Source organism: Anabas testudineus, chromosome 18 (genome assembly GCF_900324465.2).
Source record: "Anabas testudineus chromosome 18, fAnaTes1.2, whole genome shotgun sequence".
NCBI classification, from domain to species: Eukaryota; Metazoa; Chordata; class Actinopteri; order Anabantiformes; family Anabantidae; genus Anabas; species Anabas testudineus.
The window spans coordinates 30992485-31017438 of NC_046627.1; the positions used below are offsets into that span (position 1 = coordinate 30992485).

At 41.6% G+C, this 24954-nt stretch overlaps 1 protein-coding gene across 2 annotated transcripts; it reads right to left on the bottom strand.

Annotated features, from left to right (window-relative positions):
* Positions 1-357: 357 nt before the first annotated feature.
* Positions 358-21949, bottom strand: snapc2 (small nuclear RNA activating complex, polypeptide 2). 2 transcript variants are annotated; one of them, XM_026353049.1, is made up of 6 exons: positions 21585-21949; positions 11814-11987; positions 11008-11146; positions 2813-3529; positions 2373-2461; positions 358-1013 (listed from the first exon to the last, which is right to left on the bottom strand). In XM_026353049.1, exons 1-6 carry the CDS (start codon positions 21798-21800, stop codon positions 711-713), a joined length of 1638 nt encoding a protein of 545 aa, XP_026208834.1. In that variant the 5' UTR covers positions 21801-21949; the 3' UTR covers positions 358-710. The 2 variants fall into 2 exon arrangements, with proteins under 2 accessions (XP_026208834.1, XP_026208835.1); XM_026353050.1 differs by having other exon boundaries at positions 21602-21733.
* Positions 21950-24954: the final 3005 nt, after the last annotated feature.

Consider the following 24954-nt stretch of genomic DNA (forward strand, 5'->3'; position numbering starts at 1 on the left):
AACTAAATTGAATTGCACACTCCTCAGGAACAGCTAAGATACTGCGCAGGACCCTCAAGCTCCCAGGCCTCTTGTAGAGGATCCGAGCTTTTAGTCATCTAAGTAGTTTCTTCAGAATGAAGCCAAGTAGAAAACTGAGAAGTTCGGCTTGTTTTTTTAACTGATGTATAGTTCCTGTAGCTAGTGATTCTACAGACTGAGGAACCTAGTTGGATGAGTAGTGAAATATTGTGACCTAACAAGAAGGAAGTCCAGTTGCCATCACTCAAGTTCCATATAACTTGACCTGGATGACTGAGAATCCTCACCAACATCTTGGACCAGAGTTAGTATCCAAAAATGATTAAAAACACATCAGCCAGACACATTTTATTTATTCCCAAATGCTTGGTTAACATAGTAAAACAATATTAATAAATATAACAATTGCAGCAGACGTCTTCCATAGTTGAATGGCTTACTTTAGACAGCTGTAAAAATGAATAGCAATTCTGAGTTTTGGGGAAACATTTGTATGGGGATTTGGTCATTTTATAACTATTAAGTTATAAAATGACCAAAGCTATTATTTAACAGATTCTGACAAACAATGAACAAATAATGTGGCTGAAAAATTATTAAATGAGTATTTAGTAATGTAATATTGCAGAACATAGATACAACTAAAAAATATAATACAAAGCACATTGCACATTTGATTTGAACTCAAACTATCTGCGCATCAACAGTTTCAGTGGAACCAGAAAAGGGTTTAGTGGGGGGCAGCATCCCATGATGTCTGCTTCCACTGAGTGGCTAATTGTCTTCTCTGGTGCTCCCTGTTTACCTTCCCCATTTGGCTGCAGTTTTGTCCCTCCACTGTCCATTACATCACTGCTTTCAGCATTCTGAGCAGTATGCTGCGGTCTCTCCTCTCCTCTCTGTGCCTCTGTCTGAACAGAGACTCCATCTGTCAGGTGTTTAAACATTTCACTTGCAATGCTAGAGTCAGCAGATGAGAGAGAGTGATACACCTGGAACACACAGAAGAGGGCTGACGGTATAATGTAATGTTTCTGACCATTAAAATAACATCAGAATGATCAGAAATACAGGAGACATTGGTAATTGCTCTTCAATTGCTCTCTTCATTCACACTCAGTTATGCATTGTTGTCCACTAAAGTTTGAAGGTTAAATTTTAAAAACCAGAGGAATTTGTTTTTACGCCAAACAGTGGGTAAAAGAACATAAATGTTAAGTTAAAAATACAATATGTATGAATATGCCATAAATATATTACTATGTAATTATTATTATTATTATATAAATATATTATTATTATTATTATGAAGATTTGGTAGCAAACGCTGCATGTCTATATGACTCACTTTTATCACCAAACTGACGAAAACAAACGTTTTTAACTTTGCCTATGCTATTCCAGCCTTTTTATCATCCTTCACTTGCTGCATGTTTTTGTCCTTTCAATCTCATCTTTAGGGGGTGAAATGTACACTCCCCTGCAAAAGTATTGGGGCAGTGAGGAAAATTCCTTTATTTTTGCTGTAGATTAAAAATATTGCATATATACAACTAGATCCGATACACTGATAAGAGATAATAAGAAAGAATACTGGTGTACTAAATAACAGACGTTGAACGGATACACTACGGAAAACAGTTGATAACAGAAACATTGTGAGCTGTAAAGAAAGATCCCAAAACAGCTGTTAGTGACATCATCAACATTCTCCAGAGGGCAGGAATAAAGGTATTGCAATCTACTGTTTCAAAAGACTTCGTGAACAAAAAAGATGACACCAGAAGATGGAAGCGACTCATTAGCATGACGACCCGTACAGAAATTAGCCTCAAAGATTCTGGAACTAAATTTTGAGACTGATGAGACAAGGATGAACCTTTACCAAAGTGACAGAAAGGCTAAAGTTTTGAGAAAGAAAGGATCTGCTCATGATCCTAAACATACAAGCCTATCTGTGAAACACAGTAGAGGTACTGTGCGCCAGCAAACTCAAGGAACCTGGAAAAACTCTGCTTGATCTGCTTTAATTTTTGTTTATACTTAAGTCATCTGTCAATGCAGTGCTGTTATTGCTTACCACAGACTTTGTTATCCATTGTGTCACATTGTCAAACAAATCTGAACTAGACTTTTACATTTATGTTGTTGAAAGCATCAAATTCAACATTTTTAAAAATGTTTACTCATACATGAGTTAAAAAATTAAAAGGTACATCTACTTGTTTTTTTCCCTAGGCAAATACTTGCACTTTTACTTGAGTATTGTATGTGTACTGCTTTAAAGAAAAAAATTGCAGTTTCTATCTCTTTATTTGTAGCCGGTCAAAGTGTATAGTGTGTTGTTCTACCTGGATCATATGTTTGTGAAGTTTTTTGCAGTCCAGCAGAGAGAGTTCCTCTGAGAGAGACATCAAGAGATCCAAAACTATAGCACTCTCTAGAGAACAAAAGATATTAGAAAACAGATCAAATGCACTGGTAGGGAAAGGAATTGCTAATTTAGGTTTAGCTGACAACATACACAACTGTAGAAATATGAACCATATTAAATATTCTTATTAAACACAGCAAATAAATTATTGTTATTGCCCCCTCCAATAGTTGCGACCTAACATGGTAGAGGGGTTTGAATGTCCCAGTAGTTTTGGGAGCAAAAAGCATCTACTGGCAAACAGTTTGCATTTAATAATAACATTACTTATTGATAAAAATAGTATTTATATTGATATGTGTCATAGACAATCTACTGCCCACTAAGATGGCACCAAGCCATGTCTCTCTAACATACCCATAGGAGTGAGATGGCAGTCCTTTTCTGGTTTATGGATGACACTCAGATAGTGATAGATCCTCTCAAAGTCCACTACACATTTGACACCAAATGTTCTGGGGCTGTCTGTTGTGGCGTATTTGCTGGTGCGACCAAACATAGCATGAAATACCGTAGCAGGAGTAGAGAGTGGGGGCACTGTATGGGCAGAGATGCAGCCGGAGGTGGCAGAACTGGAAGAGGCGACAGAAGCTGGGACACTACTAGCGACAGAGATGAGACTGGTAGTAGAGGAACAAACGGGTGTGTGAGGACTAGAAGAAATGGACTTAATAACAGAACTGGTACAAATAGAAGTGGTCTGCGGCTCTGAGCGCTGTTGGGTAGTCAGGATTACAGGACTGCCATTCCTCTGGCTCTTTACCACTACTGTACGCATAGAACTGGCAGAGATGTGTCCTCTCACTTGATTCACAATGTGAGAGGTAGACTGTCGGGATGTAGAAGAGACTATTAATTTTTCTGCTGTACCCAGGTGGTAGGAGGTAGCAGCAGACTGAGATGTAGAAGTCTCAGCGAATGAGACTCCAGCTGTGGAGGAAGGCTGGTGCTGGGATGGGATTTTGCCGATTAGCATTTTGACCACTTGGGATGGTGCTGGAAGTCCTCCTGCTGGACCCATGGTTGGCATTGGACTCTTAAGTACAAGAAGAGAATGTGCTGTGTTGGTGCCATCTGAGGGGGCAAAAAGAGATCATTAACAGTAATATGATACTTTTATGGCGGAAACATACAGGTAAATAGCAATACACCCAAGCTTTGGAAATTCAGCTGTGAGACATCTGGGTGTACCTTTCTGGTTGAAGATATAAAATGACAGAGGGTTTACCATGGCAAGAAAAAGTATGTGAACCCGGATCTTCATCTAACTCAAAACAACACAAAAACACAGTCTGCTGAAAATAATAGTACACAAACATTATACGTTTTCATGTTGTTATTGAACATAACATGTAAACATTCACAGTGTAGGGTGGAAACAGTATGTGAACCCCTAGCCTAATGACTGAGCTAATTGGAGCCAGGAGTGAGCCAACCTTGAGTCCAATCAGTATGATGATATTGGATGTGTTGGTGAAAGCTGTTCTGCCCTTTAAAAACACACACCAGTTTTGGGTTTACTGTTGCTACTCTCCCTAGGTGTGGTCGTACCGTAAAGATGACTGCAAGAGCACAGCGCAGAATGCTGAAATAGGTAAAGAAGCATCCTCGAGTGTCTGGCACATGCTAATATTTTTGTTGACACATCTACAATAAGGAAAACATTCAACAAGAATGGAGTACATGTGAGGACACCATGGAGGAAGCCATTGCTGTCCAAAAAAATATTGCAGCACTTTTGAAGTTTGCAAAAGATTCAAGATTCAAGATTCAAAAAACTTTATTAATCCCAGAGGGAAATTGTTTTGCCTCATTACCATTGTTCTCAAAACAGACAGAAAGAAAAGGAACCACAACCAGGAAAGATCCAACACCAACATAAATACACAAACATAAATACACAATAACATCAATACTGAAAAAGTCAATATATATACAGAATATGTAAAATAGAAAATAGATAAATGAAATTGGGTCACAAGTATATGACAGTTTCACTTCCCCAACCCCTTACAGAGGGGGGAGGAATTGTACAGATTGATGGCCACAGGTAGAAAGGATCTCCTGTGGCGCTCTGTGGAACATTTAATGTTAATAAGTCTTTGGCTGAACGTGCTCCTCTGTCCAGCCAACACACTGTGCAGTGGGTGGGAGGGGTTGTCCAAGATTGAGAGGAGTTTGGACAGCATCCTCCTCTCAGCCACAACATGTAGAGGGTCCAGCTCCACCCCCAGAACAGAGCCAGCCCTCCTAATCAGCTTGTTTAGTCTGTTAGTGTCTGCCACCTTCATGTTGCTGCCCCAGCAGACCACAGCATAGAAGATGACACTGGCCACCACAGACTCATAAAACATCCGCAGCATGGTGCTGCAGACGTTGAAGGACCTGAGTCTCCTCAGGAAGTACATCCGGCTCTGAGCCTTTCTGTACAATGCTGATGAGTTTTTGGTCCAGTCCAGTTTGTTGTCCAAGTACACTCCCAGGTATTTGTACTCAGATACAGCCTCCACCTCCTCCCCCTGTATAGAGAGAGGGATGACTGGACTCCCAGATTTCCTGAAGTCCATCACCAGCTCCTTTGTTTTATTGATGTTCAGTTGCAGATGGTTGAGTCCACACCAGTCAACAAAACTGTCCACCACTCCACGGTACTCTGTGACATCTCCACCCCTAATACATCCTACAACTGCAGAGTCATCAGAGAACTTCTGAAGATGACAGGACTCTGAGTTGTACCTGAAGTCTGAGGTGTACAGGGTGAAGAGGAATGGAGACAGAACTGTCCCCTGTGGAGCACCTGTGCTACAGACCACAATGTCAGACACACAGTTCTGCAGGCGGACGTACTGTGGGCGGTTAGTGAGGTAGTCCATGATCCAGGAAATCAGGGGAGTGTTGACCTGCATGTTTTTTAATTTCTCTCCCAGCAGTGCAGGTTGGATGGTGTTGAATGCACTGGAGAAATCAAAAAACATGATCCTCACTAAGCCCCCAGGCTTGTCCAGGTGGGTGTAGGTGCGATGGAGAAGGTGTATGATGGCGTCATCCACTCCAATATGGGGTTGATAAGCAAACTGGAGGGGGTCAAGTGAGGGTTTGACCAGAGGTCGGAGGGACTCCAGGATCAGCCTCTCAAAAGCCTTCATGATGTGTGATGTCAGAGCCACTGGTCTGAAGTCATTGAGGACTCTGGGACGTGGCGTCTTATTCACTGGAACCAGGCACGACTTTTTCCATCCTAGAGGAACTCTCTCCAGGTGCAGGCTGAGATTGAAGATGTGTTGGAGAACAACACATAGCTGAGGAGCACAGGCTTTCAGCACCCTTGGGCTGACTCCATCAGGACCTGCAGCCTTTGTGGGGTGAAGCCTGTGCAGCTCTCTTCTCACCTGCTCAGCTGAGACTGTGAGGGTGGTGGCTGAGTCGTGTGGGGGAGGGACTGAGGAGCAGTTGGTGAACTGAAGTGGGCTCACAGAGAGACTTCCAGTCTGTCTCTTCAAAGCATCCCTGCAGGGCAAGGTGTGCCCCCTCTGTCCACCTCTTTACAGTTTTAATGGTGGCAGGCTGCCTCTGAACCAAAGGTGTGTATTGTGGGATGAGATGTACCAGGTTGTGATCCGACTTTCCCAGAGGGGGGAGGGCAGTGGAGCTGTAGGCATCTTTAACATTAGCATACATCAGGTCCAATGTCCTCTCCCCCCTGGTGGGACAGCTCACAAACTGGGTAAAGGTAGGAAGTGTCTTATTGAGGGTGGCGTGATTAAAGTCTCCAGAGATCATAAAGAAGGCGTCGGGGTGTCTGGTCTGTAGGTTGGAGGTGACCGTCTGAATGACGTCACACGCAGCAGCGGCGTTAGCGGATGGAGGCACGTAAGCGGCGATTAATATGGTGTGAGAAAACTCTCTGGGCAAATAATATGGACGAAGTCCCACAGCCAAAAGTTCAATATTAGGGCTGCATACACGCTCTTTCACAGTGACATGACCAGGATGGCACCACCTGTTGTTAATGAGAACGGCGAGCCCCCCTCCTCTCCTCTTACCGCTCTCCTCTCGCCTCCTGTCCCAGCGCACGGTGCTAAAACCGTCTATATTAACACTGGAGTCAGGAATACCATCATGCAGCCATGTCTCTGTGAAACACATTAAACTACACTCTGCAAAGATTTTCTCCATCCTCACTAGAGCCGTCAGTTCGTCCATCTTATTGTCCAGTGATCTCACATTACCCATAATCAGAGAGGGGAGATGAGGTTTGAATCTTCTCACCTTCTCTCTGAACATCGCTCTTCTCCGTTCCTTATTTCCTTTTTGCTGTTTTTTGCCTCCCCTACATCCTCTTGTTGTCCTTCTTCTGATCTCTTCTGGGACGTTTAAAGTCCCAGGCAAAGTTTGATCCTTTACTCCTGCCGTCCTCAGTAAGATCAGCTGATCCCGGGTGTAAACAAAGGAGCTGGCTCCATGGTGATGGAACAGCTGTTGCGCTCCGGTCTTTCGGATTAGTGAGAGTATGAAACCAAAGGTAAAAACGGAGATAAAAACTCTCTCGAACAACATGATGTGAGAGGGTAGAACTTAATTTCAAAACTAGTAACTTATCTACACAAAGGAATAAAAATAATAAGATAAAATACAGAAAAAGACATCACAAGATGAGAACAGCGGTAAATCGGCTGCAGCAAGGCTCGCGCCTGCGCACTAAAAGAGCACCTGGATGTTCCACAGCACTACTGGCAAAATATTCTGTGGACAGATGAAACCAAAATTGAGTTGTTTGGGGAAAAAACACAACACTATGTCTGGAGAAAAAAGGCACAGCACACCAACATCAAAACCTCATCCCCACTGTAAAACATGGCGGAGGGAGCATCATGATTTGGGGCTGCTTTGCTGCCTCAGGGCCTGGACGGATTGTTGTCATTGATGGAAAAATGAATTCCAGAGTTTATCAAGACATCTTGCAGGAAAACGTAAGAACATCTGTCCGCCAACTGAAGCTCCACAGAGGATGGGTGATGCAACAGGACAATGACCCAAAGCATACAAGTCATTCAACAAAAGAATAGCTTCAACAGAACAAAATACACCTTCTGGAGTGGCCCAGTCAGAGTCCTGACATCAACCCGATTGAAATGCTGTGGCATGACCTTAAGAGAGCCATTCACACCAGACATCCCAAGAATATTGCTACACTGAAACAGTTTTGTGAAAAGGAGTGGTCGAGGGGGATGGGAGGAGGGAGGGGTTGTGAAGGGAGGGGGTGCAATATTTGGCAACTCAGAGTTGCCGAGATCTGCATCCTCCTCCCTGATTAAAGTGGGGGATGCAGATGTCGGCAGGCATGCAAAACTCGGCATAACAACGGCACGCTACGTGAAGTCATATATCCCAGCATGCACCGCGCCCTACTTCTTCTACGAGGGAAAATGGAGTCGGCGGCTGCTTACCCTAGTTGCGAGACCTGTTGCGGCTCAATATTGATCCATATATAAGGCGCACAGGATTATAAGGCGCACTGTCGACTTTTGAGAAAATTGAAGGCTTTTAGGTGCGCCGTATAGTGCGGAAAATACGGTACTTTTTCCACCCTGCACTGTGAATGTTTACATGTTATGTTCAATAAAAACATGAAAACATATAATGTTTGTGTACTATTATTTTCACCAGACTGTGTTTTTGTGTTGTTTTTATATATTTAAAGATTTAAGTCCAGAGAAAGTTGTGGAAGAGTTCTGTTTTCAGCTGATTTCTGAAAATTGGAAGGGAGGTTGCTGAGGTTGCTGTCTCCCTTTCTCTGTACTTTTCTGCAGGTATCCTCGGCCTGGAGCTCTACATCTCCAGAATCCAGTTGACCTGTCCAGTGTTCTTGCTGCTTGTTGTTGTTGTGCCTTCTTTTCTTTTCTCTCTTCTCTTTCCACTCACCCCAACTGGTCAAGGCAGATGGCTGCCCACTATGAGCCTGGTTCTGCTGGAGGTTTCTTCCTCGAAAGGGAGTTTTTCCTCTCCACTGTTGCCTAAAGCTTGATCAAATGGGATTTTTGTGTTTTCTGTATCATTTTTTGTCTTAAACCTTGCAGTGTAAAGTGCCTTGAGATAACTTCTGTTGTGAATTGGTGCTCTATAAATAAAACTGAATTGAATTGAATTGAATTGAATTGAATTGAATTGAATTGAATTGAACTGAACATGAAGAAGTAGGTAGGTCATTCCACCATTGTGGAACCACTGACCAGATAACCTTTTGAGGTAAAGAGGGAAAACCACAAGATGTCATTCGCCGACAGGTAGAAAAGAAAGAAAGAAAGCCTTTATGCATCATATGTCACATATACATGTTACAATGAAATTTGTCCTCTGCATTTAACCCATCCCCCTAAGGGGAACAGTGGGCAGCCACATAAAGCACCCAGAGAGATAGTGTGGAGAATCTTGCTCAAGGACACACCTGGTGTGTGTGACAGGGTTTGAAACACGAACGTTCTGCATCTAAGGCAGACGATGTACCCATTGAGCCACCAGGCCACACCATAGGCATAGGCAGGTGCTGTTGAGTTGACCACTTTGAAGGCAAGTGTCAAGAGTGGTGTAATGCGTTTACTTTTTGGCTGATCAAAAATGAGATGTACTGCTGCATTTGCATCAATGTTGAAGTTGAGTTGTATTGAAGGTCTGACTGGAAGGACAAGAACCTCTGTTTTGGAGATACAGTATTAAGGTTTAGATGCCTTACCCAAACAGAGATGTCACAGAAAGTGGAGTCATCCAGTGAAAAGGGCAGAAAAAGCCGTTTGTCAACAGCACAGCAATGATAGGAAAAACCATTCTACTGGATAATGGAACCTAGGGATGGAAAAAAGTACAGGACCAAGAACTGAGCCCTGCAGCATGCCAGTGGAGAAGCATTGAGAGTTAGAAACTTGCCCTTACCAAGATACCTTGAAGGTTTGTCTAGACAAGTAAGACTTAATGCAGGCCAGCTGTACTGGTGATGCCCAGATGAGAGAGAGCAGACAGGAGGATGTGGTGAATAACCATGTAAAATCTGAAAGTTGAGTCATGGCAACTGGACTTCCTTTTTTTAGGTTGAAACGTTTCGCTACTCTTTTACTCTGTTAACCTTTTAACAAAAGGAAGTCCAGTTGCCATGACGGCTGAGAATTTTCACCATCAACCATGTGAAAGACTGGAGATAGATAATATAAAATTTAAACAGAAGAATGAGCCACAGCTTTTGCAGCCTGCAGGGATTTCTCGACCTTTAAGAATGTGGAGTGGCTTGAAGTCAGGCTGGTTGACATCAGGGAGGTTGTTCCTAGAAAGGAAGTCAGTTAGTGGACTGAAGACTGCTTGTTCAGGGGTCTTGGCAAGGATTGGAAGATGAGAGACAGGTCTTTAATTCTCCACAAGGGCAGGGTCCAGAGTCGATTTCTTAACGAGTGGGGTAATCTGGGCCTGCTTAAATGAGATGAAAAAGGTCCCTATTGCGACATATGTATTAATGATGATGATAATTGTTTGTGTAATGACTGGGATTGTGACTGGGTGCAGTTGTTTGAAGGTGAGAGGAGGGGATGGGATCTAGAGAACAGGTGGTAGGATGGTTTGAGAGGAGGAGGGTGGACGCATTGTCCTCGGTCAGAACGGCTATTAGTCACTATGTATACTGTCTACATACTGTATATATACTGTCTCTACATGTACATTACTATATATTAGTATATATACCGTATGATGGTTTTGCTTCTTTGTGAGATCCTGCATGCACCATACTATACAACCTCCCAACCTAGCACTCATAATAAAGCTGGTCTAAACTAAGTCTGAGTCTTAACTGTATTCCCAAATCTAATTTATATTGCTGCATATTTTGAGGCAGAAACCCTCAAGTTGGTGCGGGAATATGAAAGGACAGCAAGAAAAGTATCAGACTCCAGGAACCATCTAAGCTTCAACCTCAGATGCAGACAGCAGAACATCTTTCCAGTCAGCCTACACCTGAAGCCACAGAGCAGACAAGATCCTTGAGAGGGCACAAAAACATCTGCTCAATGAAAGGATAAGGCTCACTACACCACAGACACCTTGGAACACAGGTCAGACAACTTCATCAAAAACTATGGGTGTTCTGTCACAAAACCTAAAGCCAGTGAATGCTTCACTAGGGGATCCAAATATTTGCTGATTGATTTTCCTTTTCACTAACTATCCTGATAAACTAGTGTTATTATTATTATTATTTATCTTAGTAGTAGTTGTAGTAACAGCAATAGTAGTAGTAGTAGTATTATGTTTAAAAACACAATAAATTACTCAATTTGTTTTGCAATATTGCCTCTTTAAAAATCAATTCACTATAAAACTTTAGCCTATTTTAGTTTTTAGTTGGCTTGGATTTACTGAATCAAGGAGTGCTTACAATAATCCTTATTATTACTGAACATGCCTACAAAGAAGAAAATATGTTCAATAAACAACCAAGATCTGTTAGGTCTGATATTAAATATTTACTGTTGACCAAATTTTTAACATCCACAGAAATAAAAGGTCTATACCTTGGACTGGCAACCGAGGCATCGGTCTAAAAGGGACGGTGCGACCAATAGGGCTGTTTTCACCTGTGGATTGTCTGTGCACCTGGGGAGGGTCACAGTTTCTCAGTGTTCGAGGCTCCGTGGATGAAACTATCAGCATCTTTAAAAACATAGGCAGAGGAGAACAGTGGCAAGAGAGAGAGGTAAAAAGTTTACATTTCTTGATTAATTATATGCATTTGTACATTGAGAACATATGGTTCTAAAATAGTGTTTGCTGGGCGAAAGCAGGTCATCTCTCTATGAGTTGTTTTTGTTAGTTCTTCTCTCCTGTGATTATGAGAGGACTTCTGATGACCTTATCAGGAGGCACACAAAGAATAAAAGTTGACAAAAGGAAAAGTTGACAAACTGAAAAAAAGTTAACAAATATGAAAAGTTGGCAGAAATAAATAAAAGATTAAATAAAATTAAACCGAAAGATAGAGGTAAGGCCAAAAATACATGGCAGAAAAAGTGGGGAAAAAAGTGCAAAGAAGGTGAAAAGAAAAAGCAGCAAGAAAAGAAAAACCAATTAATTAAACCAGTGAAAAAACAAGAAATAGACAGTACATGATAGAGAGAGAAACAAAATGACAGGAATGTTTTTTTCATATTTTTTCATTTTCATCAATGTTATTCAAATGACCATTACAACTAGAATCAAAAGTACATGCCAAGCATGTCATGTCTGTAAATTGCAGAGAGGTATTTGAATATTTAGTGACATTAAGTATGTCACATCAAAAAGAATAGAACTACTCCAATTTTTCAATATTTTGCTATACCTGGGAGAAAGCACTGGAAATTGAGTCTTCAAGAGTTCCAGCTACAGCAGAAGCCATATGTGTCCACATCTCAATGGGCTTTTTAACCTTTTTCTCCTCCAACCTCTTCTTTTTCAGCTTAAAATGTGCACATGACATCACTTTGTCTTTCAGAGACTCCACTACACACTGGATCTAAAAGAAGGAAAGAGACAACAAGCATATCTTTATTTACCAAGCTGTCTTTGTAGAAAACAAGGTTGAGGACATTCTTGCTGTTAAATGTATTAGATATTCAAACAGGTTTCAAATGGACACTGGTATGATTGTGCTAATGGTAAGCTATAATAGACTAGGAGCACCATAAGCAGGAGTAATAGTTGAAAGAAGATTTACATGGAGTTTTTAAAAGTAGTACTGCAGTCCAAATTTAAAATACTGGACAGTGTTGTTTTCCCCCACCCCTCCTGCCCACATTTGAACACTTGAAGCTCATGCTAGATGCCAGGTAGAGGTCGCTGCATGTAAACAAGCAAACATGAAACGAGCGATACATTAAACTCTGACAAAGACAAGTAACGATGAGTCTTAACAACTTAATGAACACTGTTAAGTTGTTCAGGTCATAAAAATGTTATATTCTGTCAGTGTTAGCTTGATGCATGGTTGGTTACAAGTACTGCAGCCAAAGCTAAGCTTGTTATCCTGTCAACAAATAACCACTGTTGAGAAAATACACTATCTGGAGCTCAGGTTCCCCACAATCCCTGAATTTCAAGATTCAAGCCCTGCAGAGAACCTGTGCTGATTGTGAGCTCAGCAGACACCCACCCTCCCATTATCATCACTTTCGGTTTATGCTTTCAGTCAGGAAGTGCATAATCCAGTAACACATGGGGGCTGGGACACCAAGACCTGCCAGATTCTCAATCAGCTTGCCCGGGCAGATGAGGTTGAATGCAGTATGAATGAATGCTGTAATCTAGGAATAGCAACCTATCATATGTTCTGCTGCAGTCCAGGTGTTTAGGGTGTGGAATAAAGCCAGAGTCACCGCATCATCCACTGATCTGTTGGAGCAGTAGGCAAAAAAAATTGATTTTTCCTGAAAATTGCTCACTAGTCAGTCCCCACAGACAATACTTTTTTTTTTATTTTTTTATTATTATTACTTTTGTCAGTTTCAAGTGATTTCAGTGACCTTTGTAGTTTTTTCTTTCAAGAAGGGTGCCAATATGTCCGTCTGAATGAGTCAACCCCCCCACAAGTCATATTAATTATCACCTTCCTAAAAGGACAGATCGGGTGTAGGAGTAGCAGCAGTCTTCCACTTAAGCTTATTAATCAACCCCAAACCTAAACATGGTTTTAATTAATTTGAGAGCTTCACTATTAGCCTCTCGGATTCTAACTGGAAAAGTCAAAAACCAATCCTGTTATTGTGAACTGTCCTCCAGTCCCTTACCCCAGAGTTTTTTAATTAATTCTCAGACTTTCTATCCGATTTAGTTCATTATTGTGAGTGACTTTAATATCCATGTTGATGTTGATAACTGCCTCAACACTGCATTTAATTCACTATTAAACTCCATTGGCTTTACTGAATGCTTTAATATCATCCAGAGTTGAAAATTATCATTTAATAGTTTTTCCCCAAAACCCTCTTTTATCTGACCATTTCTAATAACAATTTGAAAGTATAGTACTGAACTTTACTTCACCTAAGAAAAACATTCACTACATTAGATGTTTATCTGAAAACGCTGGTGACAAATTTACAGAACTAATTCCATCTTTTTATTCCAGAGCCATGTACTAACACATGTACTAACACCCCAACCGGTCGAGGCAGATGGCCGCCCACTATGAGCCTGGTTCTGCTGGAGGTTTCTTCCTCTAAAGGGAGTTTTTCCTCTCCACTGTTGCCTAAAGCTTGCTCAAATGGGATTGTTGGGTTTTCTCTATAATTTTTTGTATAAATATTTTCTGTAAGGTCTTAAACCTTACACTGTAAAGTGCCTTGAGATAACTTCTGTTGTAAATTGGCGCTATACAAATAAAATTGAATTGAATTGAATTGAATTAACACAGAGGAGGGCAGTCTCCTTAACTTTACTGCAGTACAATTTGATTAACTTTTTCGCAGGCTCACTCTGAACAATACTCTACTCGAAACAATTCTGTTTTGCCCCTGTGAAAAACAAAGTAGTGAATCAAGGGAAGCTAGCTCCATGGTACAATTCACAAATCAGCAACTTAAAACAGGGATCAAATACACTGGAAAGCAAAAGTGCTTTAAAGACATAAAGGCCTAGATGTCCTCCAATTCCATTCTCCTAAATTCAGACAAGACAGAGATTATTTTGGTCTGTCCTAATCTAATCACTCTAATGCTTGCTCAAATGGGATTGATGGGTTTTCTATATAATTCTTGAGTGCCTTGAGATGACTTCTGTTGTGATTTGGCTCTATAAAAATAAAAACAAAATTGAATTGGTCCTTTGACTTTACGCAGGTAAGTGTTCTAAAACTAATTAAATATTAATGGCCAGTGATTGAAATTACAATAAGCTTTTTTTTTTTTTTACTTTTAAGAAGTAATTTAACTATTTTAGAAAGAGGTAGTGTTAGCTCTTGTTGCAACAAAAAGAAAAACAGAGTATTGAGAAAAATAGAAAGAGTGATTGAAATAACAATAATCTTATTTTACTCCAAGGAACAAATGCTATATTTAGGAGAGTGGTGATGCCAGCTATTGTTGGACAAAAAAAAAAAAAAAAAAAAAAAAAAGGATAACTGGAAGAATAAAAGAAAGAAAAGGATAATTAAAATCTGTTGATTTTTCTAGTTCTCATTAGTGATTTTATAAATATGAATGTTTTCTCTGGAAGACAAAATGCAATGATTACAATGTGGAAAGCAGCTATTGTAGTTTGTATTATATAAATAAAACTTTTTTTCATAGAAAAGGCCAACAACTGAAAGAGTCACTAATCATGCAGACCATGCCAAATGCAAAAGACCAGAAATCCGTCGCCTGTATCTCTCCTCTCTGTCGTCTGTATCTCTCCCTCTCTCCTCTCTGTCGTCTGTATCTCTCCTCTCTGTCGTTTTTATCTCTCCCTCTCTGTCTCTCTGTTATCACCGTCTTTGTTTATTAATTCCTTTTCAACAGGGGTTTTAAACTCGCGGCCCGCGGGACGATAATTTGTGGGCCCTCGCCTTCATATGAAAGTTTAATGTTAGTGCGGCCCTCGAGTTTGACATGTTTGGTACTTTACAGTGTTGTGTGCGGAGCTGAACGAACCAACCAATCACGGTGGGATATATGGGTCTCGGGGGCGGGACATTGGGACAATCAGAGAAACATTTCTCAATGAGGGACAGCAGCGTTGCCATGGAGAGTTTTCAGCCTGGCTAGCGGCCTCGTCTCTACGAAGCACACGCAGAAATTCGTCCCAGGGCTGCGTTCACAACACTTCAAAAAAAAGTTTTTTTTAAGTTGCTACCCAGCGGGACAATATAAGTCAAAGTGATGCGTTCGCGGCGGGTTAAAAGAAAAGTAAGGAACTCAATGAAGCCTAATGTAGTCTGCAGTCACATAGCGACACCTGTCCATCGGCAATAACAGTCCCCGCTAACCCGGACCAATTATAGGGTTGCACCGTTATTTGTGGGTCATTGTTTTTTATTTGCATCGCGCTATTTGCAGTTTTTGAGAGAATTTACCCCCAGATTCCCTGAGCTGAACTTCAATAAGTCCAAGTACAGGTCCAGACTTACTGATGATCATCTTTAAACCATACTAAGGGTGTCAGCTGCTTCCTCCCTCAAGACAAATGTGCCTCGGCAGATGAAGCGCTGCCAGGTCTGTAGCAGCAAGGGGAGTTGGCAAAAGAAGAAGAACAGTTCATGTTCTTCAATGTTCAATTCATGTTCAGAAGAAGGTTAAAGGTTAAAGAACTGTTATTACAGACATTTGAATCTGTATACAGCAGATATAGAAGACTGAAAAAACGACATATAGTCACCGACTAGAGGAATCTAATTATTATTATTATTTATTTATGATTTATTTTCTTATTAATGTTTTATGTTTTTATTTATTTCATATTCAAAAATTAAAATAAAGAGATTTGAGAAGATCTTTTTTTTTAAACAAAACTTTTCTTGTGGAAAACCTGATGCGGCCCAGCCTCCCCCAGAGTCTGCTTCCCGCGGCCCCCAGGTAAATTGAGTTTGAGACCCCTGCTTTTCAACCTCGAACTTTCTCTCATCTACTGTTGAGTCGCTAAAATTACCGCCTGTGATCCACAGAATCGATTGGCTAAGTGAAGGCTTAACTCGCATTCAATTGGCTAATGCGTTCTCGCGTCCACTAAATAACTATCCTAAAGATCGCAATAGCAGCGCCGGTTAAATTTAAGGTGTCCCGCTAGATTTGTACAGAGACATCCTTGAGGAAAAACCTGCTCCAGAGCACTCTGGATCTCAGACTGGGGTGACGGTTCATCTTTCAACAGGACAACGACCCTAAGCACACAGCCAAGATAACAAAGAAGTGGCTACGGGATAACTTAGAACATATGTGTCAAACTCACGGCCCGCGGGCCACATCCGCAACATAATTTCTATATTATTGTTATTAATGGCCCTGCGATATGAAGCGCTGGTAACACAATAAACTACAGATCCCATAATGCAGCGCTTCAGCTGCCTTGCCGAACACATTCCGCGTTAATCAAGTCTAGTTTATGATGCTGCAAGTTATTATGAAGCTAGTCCTCAGGATGCCAAGTAATGTTGAACCATATCGTTACAGCGGTGTTTGCACTTTGCTGATAAACTGAGTTCTCACGGCGCTTTGGTGACTTTGACGAACAAGAAAATAATTTTGAGTTGCTTCGCAAACCATTTGCCGTCGATGTGGAAACTGCACCTGTGCAGATTCAGATGGAGCTGATTGAGCTGCAGTGTAATGGACACTGAAGACAAAGTACGACACTGCAGGACCCGCACAGTTTATTCACTCCATTCCTGCAGAAATGTCCCAGCTCCGTCCACATGCGGCTCGAACCTTGTTTATGTTTGGTAGCACAAATCTATGTGAGAAGCTCTTCTCAGTGATGAAGACTAACAAAACAGCCCACAGGAGTCGTCTCACTGGTGAGCACCTGCAGTCCATCCTGAGAATCTCCACAACACAGAACATCACACCAATTATAAACAAACTTCTTGACAAAAAAGATGCCAGGCGTCCAGCTCTGATACAATGACTGAAGAGCAAAGACAACTGAATGATTTGATTTGTTATGGCTGAAAAGCACAAATTTTATTTATATTTCCAGATTTTGTTATGTTGCATGTTCATATTTTGAATTTGTATAATTTTGACAGGATATATTTTTATGGAAAGCAAAGTCTTTTGGGATTATTAAAATTTAAGTTTATTTTTTATATAAAATGACATAAGATTAAAGAAATTTGAATGTTTGTTCTTTTTATGTTTACTTTATTTCTAACTTGTATAATTTAGACAGGATATATTTTTATAGAGAGCAAAATATTATATTTTATTTACAGTTTATGTTAAAAAAAAGTTAAGTTTTAAAAGTTTTAGTGTGTTCAATGAATGTTTATCCTGTTCGGCCTGCGACCTAAATTGTGTTTTGGATTTTGGGCCCCTGGGCAGTTGAGTTTGACACCCCTGACTTAGAATGTGGCCCAGCCAGAGCCCAGACTTGAGCCCAAGTCCTATTAACTGATGAGTCCAAGCTTGAGGTGTTTAGATCCAAGTGAAGATTCAAAAATCTTGATGACAAGATGATAAGGTGGATCCAAAAGGTCCCTCCCACTAAATATACATGGAGGGATGCAAGGGAAGATACGAGGAGAGAGGAAACGGGGAAACTGGCTTTTTGGAGACATGGGACGCCCTCTCCTATAAACCATAATCTGCTATTTTTGAATGACTTCTTATTATTATGAACGCCTTCATAATAATAACAGGAGACTTCAACCACAAGTCTCTGGACACAATTCTCCCCACTTTTTACCAGTTTGTCAACTGCTCCACCAGAGACAATAAGACCTTAGATTTACTGTATGCAAACGTGAAGGATGCATACACCTCCACTGCTCTCCCTCCTTTAGGCAGATCTGAACACACCCTGGTGCTCCTCACCCCCGTCTACACTCCTATTGTTCGGAAGCAGACAGTGACCACGAGAACTGTAAGGAAGTGGTCTCAGGAAGCTACTGAGACTCTGCAGGGGTGCTTTGAAGCCAGAGACTGGAATGTTTTCTGTGACCAACATGGAGACGACATCAATTCCATGACAGACAGCGTCACAGAGTACATTAACTTCTGTGTGGACAACATCATCCAAACCAGGACAGTGAGGTGCTTCTCGAACAATAAGCCCTGGATCACCAGCAACTTAAAGGAGCTGCTAAACAGGAAGAAGAAGGCCTTTGTGGAGGGGGACAAGGACCAGGTGAAGTCTGTGCAGAGAGAGCTTAGGGTGAGAATGAAGCAGAGTAAGGACGCTTACAGAAGGAAGCTGGAGAACCAACTCCAGCAGAACAACATGAAGCATGCGTGGTCTGGAATGAAGATCACTGAAGATCACTGGCTTCAAGAAGAAGGGGAACCTGGTGGAAGGGAACCTGGTAAAAGCCAACAACTTGAACCATTTATTCAACAGGTTTACAGCACTACCGACCTCCCTCTCCCCCTCCTCCACCTCCAGACACTCTGCTGCACCCTCCTCCTCCTCTGCCAGACTCACAGACAGAACAGTGTCTCCACTGCTGCCCCCCCACACCCATACTACAATGAATATCAGGAATGGTCATACAAGCACACCCGTCACTGGAACTCTCACAGACGAAATCATCCCGCTCCCCTTCCTCTACCATACCCACCTCCCCTACCCATCTGTCATTGACCAGCAGCCAGGTGAAGAGGCAGCTGGAGAGGCTGAACCAGAATAAGGCAGCAGGACCCGATGGTGTCAGCCCCAGAGTCCTGAAGGCCTGTTCTGAGCAGCTCTCTGGGATTCTACAGCACCTCTTCAACCTGAGCCTGAGACTGTTCCTAAATCGTCATCTCCTTCTGCTTTAAATGATTACAGACCAGTCGCCCTCACCTCACATATCATGAAGGTCCTGGAGAGATTGGTTCTGACCCCTCAGGTTGAGACATCACTAGACCCACTACAGTTCCCCTATCGCCCCCGGGCTGGAGTAGATGATGCTATTGTCTACCTGCTTCAGCGAGCTCTCTCACACCTGGACAGGGCAAACCACACTGTGACGATCACGTTCTTTTTCTCCAGTGCCTTTAATACCATCCAGCCTGTCCTGCTGAGAGAGAAGGTCCTAAAGATGCAGGTAGACTCCTCCACAGTCTCCTGGATCACTGACTACCTGACAGACCACAGTTTGTACGACTGTAGGGATGTGGGTCTGAGCGGGTGGTCAGCAGCACAGGAGCACCTCAGGGTACTGTCCTCTCAGCTTTCCTCTTCACTCTGTACACTTCAGACTTTCAGTACAACACTGAGTCCTGCCATCTGCAAATGTTCTCAGATGACTCTGCAGAGGTTGGATGTATCAGCGGTGAGGAGGAGACAGAGTACAGAGGTCTGGTGGACAGTTTTTTGAAGTGGTGTGGGAACAACCATCTGATCTTGAATGTAAGCAAGACCAAGGAGATGGTTGTGGACTTTAGGAGGAAGAGAACTAGCTTTGAAACTGTGTCCATTCTAGGTGAGAAGGTGGAGGTGGTAGACAGGTACAAATACCTGGGAGTTCACCTGGACAACAGAATGGACTAGAAGTTCAACACAGAGGCTGAATACAGGAAGGGACAGAGTAGACTCTACTTCCTGAGGAAGCTCAGGTCCTTTGATGTGTGCAACAAGATGCTGCAGATCTTTTACCAGTCTGTTGTAGCCAGAGCGATATTCTTTGCTGACGTCTGCTGGGGCAGCAACATCAGAGCCAGCTACACTAAGAAACTGAATAAACTGACCAGGAAAGCTGGCTCTGTGCTGGGGGATTCTACATTTACATTTACATTTAGTCATTTAGCAGATGCTTTTATCCAAAGCGACTTACAAGTGAGGAACAAGGCAAGCAAACAAAATCTAAGTCAAGAAGAAACATCAAAGCAAAGTGCTATCAAAAAAGTGTATTCTCTGGAACCTTTAGAGCAGGTGGTGGAGAGGAGGATGCTGCACAAACTGCAGAGCATCATGGAGAAAAGCTCACATCCTCTCCACAGCCTACTTGTCAAACAGTGGAGCAGTTTTAGTCAGAGACTTCTCCAGCTCTGCTGTGACAAGGAGAGGTACTGGAAGTAATTTGTGCCAACAGTCATCAGCATGTACAATGATTCACTGACAGAGAGTCAGTATCCACTCTGACAGTTTAACAATATGTAACATTCACAGGGTGTTTTGTGGTTATTACTGTCTATACTGTATGTTATTCTTGTACTGTGTTTTGTGTATTGTCATTGTGTAGATTATGTTACTTAATGTTCAAATGTTTTCTATATAATGGCTTCTGCAACACCAAAATTTCCCCTTGGGGATCAAGAAAGTATCTATCTATCTATCTATCTATGACTGTGGATCAGCTGTTCATCTGTTAGTTGAACTTTATGGCCACTTTTGTTAGTATTAGATTATTTTGGAGATTATATTTGTCCAAATTATGATTAGGTCACATGGGAGACACTTTGGGAGATCCTTCAAGATGGAGGAAGAGAACAACTTCTTGGGCGGGCGGGGATTGAGTAACGATCAAGTAAGGAATCTACCTATAGATACCTGCCTAACATTATCAGTGAACCATGTAGGCAGAAACATGATGATCAGTTGATGCTTTGGCAATGGGAGAGTGACAGACCTACATCATGTGCAAAACATCCCCAATCAGCATGAATACCATTCCATTTTGAAGAGGCATGACATTCCCTCTGGGCAACAACTGATTGAAGCAGGCCATTTCAATTGTACAAACAGAGAGCACCATGTTATTAAAAGTAATAGTAATAAGTAATATTATTATGTAAACATATACTATGTTTAAAGAATCCCACAGGTTTTTTACAGTCACATTTGCAGCATGCTAGGAAGTGGGAGCTTCAATAATTTAAGATTGATTGTAAACATAGTGGAACATCAACAAGTTGCACAGAAATCGACGTATTTGCGTTTGTAATCAATTACATGGAACCAGCGCCCAAGCTCATCAAATATTTGCCGTGATTGAAGCGTCAGAACTCTCTTAGTGATCCGACTAAATTTAGGGCTGTTGTGAGATAGCAATTTTGTTTTGTTAAGATTTCCTGAAAAATAATTTCTCTAACATAGTGGAAATCCTGCACAGGGATTCAAAAGCATGTGAATTTAGTAACTAAGTTTGTCAGTGTTTCTCATTATTTTTGACTGCATTCTGAAAAGAAAATCATTAAAACGGTTGACATAAATACTAACGTTACATTTTAGTACACTATTGTCATTCGTAGCCTGCACGGCTAACGTTATGCTTTCAAGGTAACGCTAGCTTCCCATACACAGGTTGAGTCTACTGCTAATTACTGTGTACTGTGTATATACTGTGAACTGTCTTTATTGGTTACCCTCAGGGAAATTATTTCTTGAAAACAGAAAACAAGAAAAGAAAATAATTAAATGCATATAAATGCCACCGTAGCCTAATGGAGCTCCAGACAGACGGTAACATGCCTCTAAGACTATACAAAAGAAGCTACTGTACCTCTAAAATGGACCTACTAGGCACGTATTTTCTCAGGAAAGCATAGTCGATGTCGCCGTGGCCTCCAGTGGTCCCGCTGAGTCTTTTTAGGGCATTAAGGAGTTTTCTCTGCTCCACTCGCTGCCACTTACAGGTCACTTTACCGTAACGTAACGTTACTGATTCAGGCTTTAGGTTGCGATTTGGTTTAGTTCGAGTACGATCAGGGGGCTTCATCTAGACCTACAATGCTGATACAAATAATCGGTTGGATATAAAGATTAACGTCGAAAAGTATGTTACAAACGATTAATAAATTTGGTCCAAATTTATAGACTTTGCCAAACGCATGCCACCGAAAGGCCACACTGTCAAACCCCGCCTACTGCATTCCGTGACAATAACAATACGATTTCCGATCACTTCCGAGTCGATATTTTCATAATAAAGTTTTTTGGTTTCGTGTTTATATTACTTTTTTTTTTTTAAGTTACTTTTACAAAATTATACTGCGTAGACTGTGTGTATATCATTGTTAAAAGCCCCTAAGAGTTTCTTGTCACGTTTCAACGTGTGAGTAGAAAGTGCTAACTGCACCACTTAGATTTAATTGATCTATTTCTAATTATATTTAATAAACTTTATTAATCCCAGAGGGAAATTCAGTTATATAGAAAGATAGTGAAAGTAATGAGTAATTATCTGCCATTGTTAGCTACTGTATGTAGAGCGTGACGGCAGTGGAGATAAAGGATCGCCTGTACCTTAAGTTATCCCCTGCGGCTACTTCTCTGGTAGTCGCAGTAATTTTATGTTCATTGCAGAGCCTCTCTCCATTTCAGGCTCCTCAGCCCTAGAGCGAATAAAAAAAATGTTGAAGTTTACCTCTTGTACTTTGTAATTATTGCTTTGTGGTGCAAGATGTGCAGGAAATGTATCCGCATTTGTCACTGACTCTCCAGTGACAAATGTGGATACATTGCATATGAATTATGTCGCAAAAGTAAGTCAAGTGATGGTTTGACCACAGGTCGGAGGAACTCCAGGATCAGCCTCTCAAAAGCCTTCATAATATGTGATGTCAGGTCCACTGGTCTGTAGTCACTGAAGACTCTGTTATATAGAAAGATAGTGAAAGTAATACATGGCACTTTTTCCACCCAAAAGGAACTATCTCCAGATGCAAGCTGAAGTTGAAAATGTGCTGGAGAATACCACATAGCTGAGGAGCACAGGCTTGGGGTGGGGTGAAGCCTGTTCAGCTCTCTTCTCACCTGCTCTACTGAGATCATTTGGGTTGTGGCTGAGTCCTGTGGCTGAAGAGCGATTAGTGAACTGTAGAGGGCTTTGTGGCTCAGTCTGGAATCGATTGAAAACATTTTTGAATTCGCTGGCACGGTCCACAGTCCCCACAGTCGCCTGACTGCTGGACTTGTAGCAAGTGATGGTCCTCATGCCCCTCCAAACCTCCTTGGTGTTGTTATGTTGAAGGCCTTATTCCAGTTTCCTCCTATAAGCCTCCTTCCCCTACCTGATCCTGACAGACACATATTGGTTGTTCATACTTCCCTCTTGTGTCATTGGTCATCCCCTTGGCCTTTCACCCTTTCTCACAAGAATCAAAAAACCAAAACAACAGCATGAAGATTCATCTCAGGTTTATTACATACAGCATGGAGAGAAGACATCACCAGTGTTCGTCCCAGATGGACGCGCTGATCGGCATCTGAATCCAGACTGAAGATTACTGCCGGCCAAGGGAAGCTCCAACAAATGGAGACTGGATCCGCCTGATGTTGGCAACAGGTGGCGGACAGCAGACGCTCCATTCAACTTGATAAGTGAGTACAGCGTTATGATTAATATATGGAGTGGTAATTTACCTAGGTCGATGCTTAAAGCCAGGTAGTTTTGAATAGGAATGCGTAAAGCCTAGTAGTGTCAAATGATGTAACGCAAAGCCTGGTAGTAAACTGAATCTGATCCGCGTAATGCCAGTTGTGGACTGAGTATATGTTTGTATATGTCTTATGGGAAAATAGGAAAATTAAGGAAAAAGGGGAATATATATACTTGTATACTATTCATAAATATCATCCTAGAAAATAGAAGTAATTGAATAAGTAATGAAACATATGAAACAGTCTAGTTTTAAGTCCAACTTGAATGAGATGGGCATGTGACATATGCATGTGATGTTAACAGCTGATAAGAAAATAAGCTTTGTGACGACTTCTTCAGTGTCCAATCTGCAATGCCTGCATTCCATAAGACAGTCGCTCAGAACAAATGTGTTGTGTGAGTGTCTGGCTGAAAGGGTCCTCCAGAGTTAGTGAATGTGTGATAAGATCGATCATATGATGAGATGGGAAGATCAGTGTGAATGAGTTATCTGTGGGGGGAATAAAACAGGAAAAACTAGCTAAATTGTCTGACCTTCTTACAGACCCTGCTAAAATAATGGTTGAGGATGTTCCACTTTGGCTCTATGTTACACAGGGGATGTTTCCATTACAAGGTACATTATGTGTAGATTGATTAAAGTGCTGCAGGATTATAGTAGAGGAACGGGAAGAGCAAGTGAAAAAGTAAGGAAAGCAAGTAGGGAAGAATAAAATAAACTGTCAGGCTTTCGAATAAATGGGAAAGAGAGGCAGAGGCAAAAGCAGAAAAATCTGCCGTTAGAGTAAAGGTAAAACTGGAAGAGTTAAGTATGGAGAAAAAGAACGGAATACAGAAATTTAGGGAAAGAGATAGATCCTGCCCCCACCATATGCTGTCGCCACACCTATTGCCCCTCCTCATGCCATGCTGCAGCCTCTGCAAGTGCCCTGGTTCAGGAGGACTCAGAAGAAGAGGAGAAACAAGGAAAGATCTACCCTAGCCTTTCTTCTGTTTAAAAAAATCCTGTTTCATCAACTGACTGCTTTAAGAAAGACACAAAATTTGTACCTGCTTCTCCTAGTAAAACCTTGTCAGCTTCATTTGATTATTGGTTCAGAAGCCAAGGTGACAGTAGAGAAGTAAATCAACTGCTCCCTTTAGAGCAGGGGTGGGCAATTAATTTTTATCAGGGGCGGCATGAGAAGCCTGAATTGTGTCAGAGGGCCACCAACTCTCAAATGCGCCTTTTTTCTCTGGGCACATCAGCGCAGCAGAGTCCAATAAACACTCCTTAATAAACTCTCCGTCGGAAAACGCCTTACTTTTTCTGGCGATTTTGTGAGAAATGACATAACTTGTCCTGACGGCTGCATCTCTGGGAGTGTGAAGTTTAGTGAAAAATCCTTGTTGGGTTTGTAGTTTTGCAAGCAATGCATCAGACTCCCTTGCACGCTCTTCACCAGACAGATTTCTGTATTTATCTTCATGCTTGGTGGTGTAGTGGCGA